Raw genomic sequence first — 10721 nt, forward strand, 5'->3', positions numbered from 1 at the left:
TTACAGGAAAATCATTGGCTGCACTCCCCCAACATCAAATTCCCTTGTGGTACACATTGAACATTCCCATTTTTGTCCATCACCCACCATGTGCACCCAGGTCCCTGGGCAAAGACAGTACCCCGGAGAGGTTTGCCCTTTCCAGACGCTGGAAGGACCCAAACCGTCTTTCCCAACACGCTCTTTATGTGTACTACAGGAACCTTATCTCCCTCCACGGTACGTAGGGAGCTGGATTGGTTAGGACCATTACGATTACTAGATCCTCGAGTATTGACAAACCAGGTGGCTTCTGCTAAATGGTTCTCCCAATTTTTATACGTTCCGCCACCCATTGCTTTCAACATAGTTTTCAACAACCCATTGAATCGTTCAATCTTACCAGAAGCTGGTGCATGATAGGGAATATGGTAAATCCACTCAATGCCATGATTTTTGGCCCAAGTGGTTACAAGGGAATTTTTAAAATGGGTCCCATTATCTGATTCAGTTCTTTCTGGAGTGCCATGCCGCCACAGGATTTGCTTTTCCAACCCTAATATGGTGTTTCGGGCGGTAGCATGGGGTACTGCGTATGTTTCGAGCCACCCAGTGGTTGCCTCCACCATGGTGAGTACATAACGCTTACCATTGCGAGATCGTGGCAAGGTGATATAATCAACCTGCCATGCCTCCCCATATTTATACTTTTGCCATCGCCCTTCCCCCCAAAAAGGTTTCATCCTCTTGGCTTGTTTAATTATGGCGCATGTTTCACAATCATGAATAACTTGAGCAATAGCGTCCATAGTTAAGTCCACCCCTCGGTCTCTGGCCCACTTATATGTTGCATCCCTTCCTTGATGACCTGAAGTCTCATGGGCCCACCGAGCTAGGAATAATTCACCCTTGTTCTGCCAGTCCAAGTCTATTTGAGCCACCTCAATTTTGGCAGCTCGATCAACCTGATGGTTATTTTTATGTTCTTCAGCAGCCTTACTTTTAGGCACATGAGCATCTACATGGCGCACCTTTACAACAATGTTCCTTATTCGGGCAGCAATGTCTTTCCACAGTTCAGCAGCCCAAACAGGTTTACCCTTTCGTTGCCAATTATCATCCTCCCACTGTTGCAACCACCCCCATAAGGCATTTGCCACCATCCATGAATCAGTATAAAGATGAAGCATTGGCCACCTCTCCCGTTCAGCCACATCTAAAGCCAGCTGAACAGCCTTTACCTCTGTGAATTGACTTGATTCTCCTTTACCTTCAGTGGCCTCTGCAACTTGTCGTGTGGGGCTCCATACAGCAGCTTTCCATCTGCGATGCTTCCCTACAATACGACATGATCCGTCTGTGAATAGGGCAAATTTCTTTTCGTTTTCTGGTAGCTCATTGTATGGTGGTGCCTCTTTAGCACGTGATACCTCTTCTGTAGGTGGTGTTTCAATTTTTTTACTCTCAGGCCAGTCCATGATCACTTCTAGAATTCCAGGACGGCTGAGTTTTCCCATTCGAGCTCATTGAGTAATTAATGAAATCCACTTACTCCAAGTGGCATCAGTAGCATGATGGGTGGAGGGAACCTGTCCTTTAAACATCCAGTTTATTACTGGCAAACGAGGTGCTAGAAGAAGCAGAACCTCTGTCCCAACTACTTCAGAAGCAGCCCGAACCCCCTCATACACGGCTAAGATCTCCTTCTCAGTTGGAGTGTAGCGCTCCTCAGACCCTTTATATGCTCGACTCCAAAATCCTAGGGGTCGGCCTCGGGTCTCTCCTGAGGCTCTTTGCCACAAACTCCAGGTGGGTCCTTTCTCTCCAGCAGCAGTGTAGAGGATGTTCTTCACATCCTGCCCCGTCCGTACTGGCCCCAAGGCCACGGCACGGGCTATTTCTTGTTTTATCTGCTCAAAAGCCTGCTGCTGCTCAGGACCCCATGAGAAATTATTCTTCTTCCGTGTTACCTGATAGAGAGGGCTCACTATGTGTCTGTAGTTTGGGACATGCATTCTCCAAAAGCCCACTACTCCCAGAAAAGATTGGGTCTCTGTTTTATTTGTGGGCGGAGACATAGCAGTGATTTTGTCAATCACATCTGCTGGGATGTGACGACGTCCATCTTGCCATTTTATACCTAAGAACTGGATTTCCTGGGCAGGCCCCTTCACCTTGCTGCGCTTAATGGCAAAACCAGCTTTCAAAAGAATTTGGATTATCTGTTTCCCTTTTTTGAAAACCTCTGCTGCTGTATGGCCCCACACTACAATATCATCAATATACTGCAAGTGCTCAGGAGCATTACCCTGTTCCAAAACAGCTTGGATCAATCCATGGCAAATTGTTGGGCTGTGCTTCCACCCCTGGGGTAAACGGTTCCAGGTATACTGAATACCTCTCCAGGTAAAAGCAAACTGTGGCCTACATTTTGCAGCCAATGGGATGGAAAAGAAGGCATTAGCAATATCAATGGTGGCATACCACCTAGCTTCTTTTGACTCCAATTCATACTGGAGTTCTAGCATGTCTGGTACAGCAGCACTTAATGGAGGTGTGACTTCATTCAGGCCACGGTAATCTACCGTCAGCCTCCATTCCCCACTGGTTTTACGCACTGGCCATATGGGGCTGTTAAAAGGCGAGTGCGTTTTGCTAATCACTCCCTGATTTTCTAATTGGCGAATTAGCTTTTGAATGGGGAGCAATGAGTCCCTATTGATGCGGTACTGCCGTCTGTGAACCACTTTGGTGGCAATTGGTACCTCTTGGTCTTTTACCTGGAGCAACCCCACAGCAGAAGGATCATCTGACAGACCAGGTAAAGTTGACAGCTGCTTAACACCATTTGTGTTTACAGCAGCTATCCCAAAGGCCCATCGATACCCCTTGGGATCCTTGAAATATCCCATCCTAAGGTAATCGATTCCCAGTATACATGGAGCCTCTGGACCAGTCACAATAGGGTGCCTTCGCCAGTTTTTACCAGTGAGGCTTATTTCGGCCTCCAACATAGTCAATTCTTGGGAACCCCCAGTCACTCCATGGATATATATTGGTTGTGTCCCTTGGTGACTTGAGGGCATTAGGGTGCATTGTGCACCAGTGTCCACCAAGGCTTTATATTTCTGTGGTTGAGATGTGCCAGGCCACTTAATCCACACAGTCCAGTATACTCTGTTGTCCCTTTCCCCCCCCTGGCTGGGGGCAGGGCCCCTCTATTGTTTACCTCGTTGACTTGCAGCAACTGGAACTCTCCCCTTCTTGGAAGAGTTCACCTTGGTAGTTGTTTCACCTTGTAATTCTTTCACTCGTGCCTGAAGTGCAGAGGTGGATGAATTACACCACTTCTTCATGTCCTCCCCATGACTACAGAGGAAAAGCAACAAGGCAAGACGTGTAGTCTCATCGTTGATTCGAGGTGACTTATCATCGTCATTTGCTTGAATACGAGGACGTCTCTTTTTAATGGTTGAGATTTTCGATGGTACAGGTCGAGAGGAACTCATGTTGTTTAGCTTCCTCAATAGGCGATTGTGGAAATCCTGGTTTCCATCATCTTGTACCACCGTGGATTCATCTACATCAGGCACATTAGCCAATTTGTCAATAATATCATTTTGTGTTCCCTCCACTTCGTTTAACCTTTCCACAATTTTGACAATGGCTGAAGTATACAGATTAACTTCTGTGGCGCTTATAAATAATTCAAGTTCCTGAAGTCTGCCAATTAGTTCATTCACAAAGGGTTTCCTGTCCCCTTTGCCATATACTAATGCAAGTGCACTGGCATGCTTTTCTGGAGCTGCTTTTGTAAAGTCACGCCACATTTGTCGTGGAACGCGGACTGCTTCAGGATCATGTAATTGGTCTGGATCATTACGATTGAACTCGCGGCTGTATAGCATTTCCACCAGAGCATTTTCTCTCAAAAACTGGATACCTTTCTCAATATCAGTCCATTTCTTTCTCTCAGGCTCCAAATCCCGTTTAAAGGGGAATCTATCTCTTACCGCTATCAACATCCGCTTCCAGAGGGTGTAGGACCGATTTTGGCATGTGCCAATACCTCTGTCCACACGTGGGTCCCTGGAAATGCTACCCAGTTGGCGAGCTTCACTGCCATCGAGCCATGCACTGTTGGCACCATTGTCCCAGCAGCGAAGTAACCAAGTGACCATATTTTCTTTTGGCTGACGTGTGTAATCCTTTCTTAGATCTCGAATTTCACTCAGTTTAAAAGATCGATCAATAATGGTCGTAATACTTTGCTCACCTTTTGCTCTATCAAGCGTCCCAGGTGTTGATGGTGGCAACTGTGTTGATGAGGCTGCCCCATCTACAAGTTTGGACTTGAGAAATTCTCGTAAAGAAAAAGTAGCTTTTGGCTCCTCTTCTGACTCTGACCCTGACCCTGATGCTTGTGTTATTTCCTCCAGGTAACCCTCCTTCTTTTTCCTCCCTCCTAACTTTCTCTGCTCCTCTAACTTCTGCTCCTCTATCATCTTCTGCTCCTCTATCATCTTCTGCTCCTCTATCATCTTCTTATACCCCTCTAACATCCTCTGCTCCTCCAACTTCTTCTGGTCTTCTGACTCCCCCTGCTCCCCTGAGTCTCCTGAGTCCTGCTCTCCTAACTCCCTCCGCTCTTCTAACTCCTTCTGCATTTTCTCTAACTGAGTTGAAACTTGTTTTGTCTTTCGCCCTCTTACAGGGGCAACCAACATTGTATCTGGTGTCCCAGATGGTTGGTCCAATTGGACTACCTGTGCCCCCGGTGGCTGGTCAGATTGGACTACATGTGCCCCCAATGGCTGGCCAAATTGGACTACATGTGCCCCTGGTAGTTGGTTAAATACATTCAACTCACCCTGGAGGGCACATAGCTGGTCTCGGAGAGCGTTCCGCTCAAACTGGACAGCACCAAGCTCAGTCTGGAGGCTGTTGTAGTTGGACTGGAGAGTGTTGTACCCGAACTGGAGGACGTTATGCTCGGCCTGGAGGGCAGTGTGCTCAGTCTGGAGAGTGTTGAGCTTGGTCTGGAGGGCATTGTGCTCGGTCTGAAGAGCGTTATGCTCGGACTGGAGGGCATTATGCTCGGACTGAAGAGTGTTGTGCTCGGTCCGGAGGGCATTGTGCTCAGTCTGAAGAGCGTTATGCTCGGACCGGAGGGCATTATGCACAGACTGAAGAGTGTTGTGCTCGGACTGGAGGGTGTCGTAGTTGGATTGGAAGGCATCATGCTTGGCCTGGAGGGTGCCGCACTCAGACTGGACGGCGTCATACTTGGACTGGAGAGTGTTGTGCTCGGTCTGGAGGGCATTGTGCTCGGTCCGGAGGGCATCGCGCTCAGTCTGGAGAGTGTTGTACTCGGACCGGAGGGCGCTGTACTCGGACTGGAGAGTGTTGTGCTCGGACCGGAGGGCGCTGTGCTCGGACTGGAGAGTGTCGTGCTCGGACCGGAGGGCATCGCGCTCAGTCTGGAGAGTGTCATGCTCGGACCGGAGGGTGCCGTGCTCGGACTGGAGAGTGTCGTGCTCGGACCGGAGGGCGCTGTGCTCGGACTGGAGAGTGTCGTGCTCGGACCGGAGGGCGCTGTGCTCGGACTGGAGAGTGTTGAGTTGGGATTGCAGGGAGCTTTTCTCATCCCAAAGTTTTTCTGCGTCAGCTCTAAGATTCTCTTTCTCGTACCAGATTGAGTCTCGTTGGTACAGGAGATCTTTTCTCTCAGCTTCAAAAACTTTTTCTCTCTCTACCTTCTCATCCCAAAGTTTTTCTGCGTCAGCTCTAAGACTCTCTTTCTCGTACCAGATTGAGTCTCGTTGGTACAGGAGATCTTTTCTCTCAGCTTCAAAAGCTTTTTCTCTCTCTACCTTCTCAGTCCAAAGTTTTTCTGCCTCAGCTCTAAGACTCTCCTTCTCGGCCCTGAGACTCTCTCTCTCAGCTTCAAAAACTTCCCTCTCAGGAATGTTATTGACTAAGGCCCGATAAGCATTAGCTAGGCCCAAAATCATTTGTGCCTCCTGAGATCTGCCTGAGCCACAACATTCCTGCCTCAAATATGCAATCAAACTCTCAGGATTCTTCAAGTGTTCAGGAGTGAAGCTCCATAACACTGAAGATGTCTGTCCTTTGAGAATCTCTTCAATTCCCTGCCACTCAGTATTCTCTGGTTCTAGGGAAGACTTCCTCCGGATGTTACAAATCCAGATACTGAGTGAGATTATTACAATAATCAACAGTAAGATCAGGGAGATTAAGAGTGTGGCCCACTGATCATTCAAGAACTGCATAAAGGATTCATAGAAAGAAAGAGGAGCACGCTTAAAAATCACCATTTCTGTATAATTAGTTGCATTAGTTGCTCCCTCTGGAGCTGTATACAGATACGAAGTGAGCATTGCTAACCATGCTTTCAATCCATTATACAATTGTATAGCTCCATAAGAAAAAGTGGCCAGCTTAAACATGACCCAATATGTTCGGAGCGTCTCAAAAAAGGAACCAATGGCACACAGTCCCTGGTAAAACAAATTTAGTAGAGAAAACATTTTTTTTTTTCCTCCAATAGAGAGAAAAAAGTAAAAGAAAACAAAGCTCAGCAGTGTTTATAAAATATACTGGAGTATTGGCAGTCCGCCTGGACTTTCAAGGTCAAGCTCGCAGCTGCGGAACCGCAAACATGAGATAGCTCCTTAACAGAGAAAAAACTCGTAGCTCTGTTAAAAGCTAAAAGAGCAACAGAAGAAAACACAGAAAAACAGCAACTCAATTTGCCCGCATTCTCCACCAAAATCTGTCACGGTTTGAACTAAAAATCCACCTGCGCCCGTGACAGGGGCCTTGGGCCCCGGAGGGGCCCTAGGCCGAAAGGAAAAAAAATTAATTAGGAAAAGAAAACAGCGGCAACGATCTAAGGAGGCACACTTATTTACTAAATACTATATCGAAATACAGGATAACACAATATAATACAATATAATTGAAAATTGAACTAACGAATCAAGCAAAATAGGAGAGAGAATGAGTCCCGTAACTGAGAGGCCTACTGTGAATCTAGGCGAACGGCTGAAGGCTCCCACACACTCCCCTGAACGCCAGAACTCGAAAGACGTCAGTCTGTTCTGCGACAGAGTTAATATAGAGTCCAGGTCCCGTGACCCATCGTGTTGTTTCCTGGGAGATGTAGTCTTCTTCTGTAAGTTGCAGATTCAGTAAAATTATTCATGCTTAATATGATGTTATGATGTGGAATACTGATAGCAAAAATTACAAAATTATTAAACCATGACACTAGTGTGCTGAGATGGATGGTTACAAGCTCTTCAGAAGGGATAGATGAGGAAGAAAGAGTGGTGGTGTGGCCCTTTATATTAGAGTTTTGATGTTATAGAGCTTGGGTTTCAGAATGATAAAGACGAGTGCATGTGGGTAAGGATCAGGGGGAAGGCCTGTAGGGGTGACATCTTGCTGAAGGTCTGTTATAGACCACCTTATCAGGATGAATCGATGGGTGAGGCGTTCTATGAGCATCTCACTATAGTCACACGATAGCCAGCACTCATTTGCTTGGGAGACTTCAACTTCCCTGATATATGCTGGTGCACATATATATATATATATATATAATATAAGAAAGATCAGAGGAAGCAGTCCAAGAGGTTTCTAGATTGTATGGAAGATAGCTTCCTTACGCAGCTGGTACAAGAGCCTAGCAGGGACAGCAGTGATGCAGACACTTGCTGAGGTCACAACCGTTGCCGGGTGGGAGCGTTTGTGCCACAGCTGGTGAGCAGAGCTGGTGCTCTGGTGTCTGCACGCAGACTGAGCTCTGGGCCCTCCTTGGAGCTGATCACCCTGTGAGAGCCCGTCTGAAGCAGCAGTGTGGCGTGTGCGTGATCTGGTTCAGCTTGTGCTGAGCAGGCCCAGCAGGTGAGCTGGGTTTGGTGCTGGGTGGCTGCCGGGAGGTGTCTCAGCAGAAAAGCTGTGCTGGGGAGGAGTTCCCAGCTCCAGCGGTGCCCCTCAGCACGGCTGTTTGCAGAAATGGGTTCTTGTTGAGATTCCATCCCGTGTTACGGTGAGGATGATGAAATGTCATTCCTCCCCTGGAAAACTGCTGCCGGGACCCCAGCTTCATGTCAGACATGACAAAGGAAGGAGAGCGAGGCCTTCCCCGAGAGCAACTTGTGCCTCACTGCCCCACAGATGGCTGGGTGCAGAAGAAAGCTGGGAAAATGCTTCTTCCTGACAGTTTTTCACTTGTCGCAACTTTCTGCAAGGTTCCTGTCCAAAAGGAGATTTTTGGGGTTCGAGGCAGTCTTAGGAAGAGTGAAGCCAGCTCTTTCCAAGAGCGGGGCACATTCCTGTGGAGAGATCCCCGGGAGCTTCAGCTTCCTCTGAGATTTCACCAGCCATGTCTCAGCCAGGAGATGACCGCTATTTCTATTTCTGCTCTGTGAGTGGAAAGGTATGGCTGGGTTTCTTTGTTTGGTTCTTCTTCCTTTGTCTCACTTTTAAGGGAAGGGACGGAGTGGGAGGAGCCCTACTGGTCCTTTGTGCCCTCAATAAGCGGTGGGGTTCTGTGCTCACTGCTGACAGCCTGGGCTAATGGCAGGAACGTGGCTCAGGCTGTTTTCCCTTAGTGATAAATAATGTCTCAGCACTCTGATATCCCATCTCTGGCACCATCTAGAACCTCTCAGCAAACTGTGGCTGCACGTTCCCTCCAATGTTTCTTCCTTTCTCTCTTCAGAAGCAGCCAGCAGGCTGCCAGAGATCCAGCGTCGCCTTTCAGAGCCCAGAGGGACGTGATAGGGACGGCCCGTCCTTACTGCCAGGCAAAAGTGAGTGTCCTCAGCCCTCTGTCATGAAGTGTGGAGGGATTTGACTGTTACTTCTGGGCGGGGGCAGTGCTGCAGGGGATGTCCTGTGTGCCCCGGTGGCGCAGTGGTAGGAATGCCGCTTTGCAACACGAGGGCCCGGGTTCGAATCCCCCTGGGACTGTTCTCACAGTGTGTTCTTGGGGTCTTAATCCCTGGGCTTGACAGTTACCTTTGCCGTCCTGATCTGTAATGGGAACCCAACGTCCACCAGAGATCTCTTGGTACAGGTTGAACATGATATGGGAGAGCTGGCATTGAGCCTTTGGCATTTTCTTGCTTTTCCCAGCAGTGGTGACAAGCTCGGATGTGCTGGAGGACATCACGGGCAATCTGGGTTTGCTCTCTTGGATCAATGGTGAGTTTGGGAGCTGCAGAACCCACAGGTGTGCGTTTGCACAGAGTGTGTGTGAGAAGTCCCCCAAACGGTGATCATCCTGCATTTTCAGATGTGGCAAGAGCTGCTGAGTTCCCCCACAAGAAGCCCAGCAGCCCTGCCCCAGGACATTTCATCGCTGAGCTCCCTGACAACCCCTGGGAAAGCACAGAGCTCAGCATGGAGGCACAGGCTGCCAGCAGGATCCCCAGCGACCCCTTCTGGGGGCTTCCACCATCCCCTGGGTTCCTGTCTGAGCTGCAGTGTGGGTTGTCACAGTTGCAGTCTGTCGTGCCACCAGCAAGTGCCCAGCTCAGTCCGCTGCCAACCACACTGGCTGTCACCACACCTCCCTCAGCCCAACCCACACAGCCCATCAAGGAGGTGCAGCCAAGGCAGCCCCAGGTGCTTCATGCTCCCTTGCCACCGTCACCAGGCTCTACTATCTGCTGCGTGGCAGATAAGAAAAAGAGGGGCAGCACCAAGCGGGCCAAACACCCTGCGCCTGCTGGCACCCCCGAGAAAGGGGAGAGTTCCCAGAAGGAGCAGCCCACCAGCAGCGCTCCAACCAAGAAAAGGAAGCTGCTGCCGTGCAAGGAAAGGAAAGAAAGAAAAGGCTGTAAACGCCCTCCTCGAGTGAAGCTGCCTGGGACCAGCACAGGAGGCAGCAGCAGCGGGCAAAAGGGCACTGCCAGCGAGCTGCACGTGCACCTGTGTGAATCCATCCAGGCCGTGCACCCGCTGGGGCAGAGAGTGACTGCGGTGGGGCCGGTGCGCCAGCCACCCTCTGTGCAGCCCCAACCCACACCCAGTGCCGGCCCTGCTGCCCTCCAGCCCCAAGACACAGGCCCAGACAAGGCAGTGCCGGCACCTGCAGGCAGCACGGTGCGAAAGGAGGATGCAGCCAAGATGACAGTGCAGAGCTGCCTGCGCCCATCACCACGGAGGAGCTCATTCCTGCAGAGGTACCCACTGCCACAGCTGCACCAGCAGCAGCCTCGGCCACAGCGCCCCGTGGACTTTGTGCCCTGCGTGGGGCCCCGGGTGGGTGGCCGTGCGGTACCCAGAGTGCTGGAAGAGTCGCTGCCCATCACAGCCGAGCAGCGGCTCGAGCGGGAGAGCATGAAGAGGCTGGCCCAGGAGGAGCGGCAGCGGGCGGCCCAGCAGATGAAGATCGGCCCCGTGCAGTTCCTGGTGCAGCGGGAGGTAGACATGGCCATAGCTGACATGTACGGCTACCTGTAACCCTGAGCTCCTCGCCGGCCCCGCAGCACCAGGCAGCAGCAGCAGCATTCCACGGGCACCAGCAGCAGCCCCATCCCTCCCCTCCAGAAAAGAGCCATCCTCCAAAGCCATCATTGCAGTGGGATGGGACACTGTCTGGGCACTCAGTTGTTGTGGGATAGCAGTTTTAGGAATAGCGTTGTTTCTGTTACTCATTGTTTTCTATGATTTGTCATTAAATGCTTTGTGTTCCCTTTGCCATA

At 50.1% G+C, this 10721-nt stretch overlaps 1 protein-coding gene across 1 annotated transcript; it reads left to right on the top strand.

Moving 5' to 3' along the window:
• Nucleotides 1-7292: 7292 nt before the first annotated feature.
• On the top strand, nucleotides 7293-10721 carry LOC146756415 (uncharacterized). The gene is made up of 2 exons (XM_085524458.1): nucleotides 7293-9216; nucleotides 9308-10721. The coding sequence occupies exon 2, from the start codon at nucleotides 9415-9417 to the stop codon at nucleotides 10477-10479; it is 1065 nt and encodes a 354-aa protein (XP_085380584.1). The 5' UTR covers nucleotides 7293-9216; nucleotides 9308-9414; the 3' UTR covers nucleotides 10480-10721.

This window comes from Coturnix japonica, chromosome 27 (assembly GCF_054131305.1).
Source record: "Coturnix japonica strain WE chromosome 27, WE-NBRP24, whole genome shotgun sequence".
In the NCBI taxonomy this organism is placed as follows: domain Eukaryota; kingdom Metazoa; phylum Chordata; class Aves; order Galliformes; family Phasianidae; genus Coturnix; species Coturnix japonica.

What these genes read in the sequence shown, in the direction of transcription:
- LOC146756415 (XM_085524458.1), top strand. Translation starts at nt 9,415, where the DNA reads ATGGAGGCACAGGCTGCCAGCAGGATCCCCAGCGACCCCTTCTGGGGG.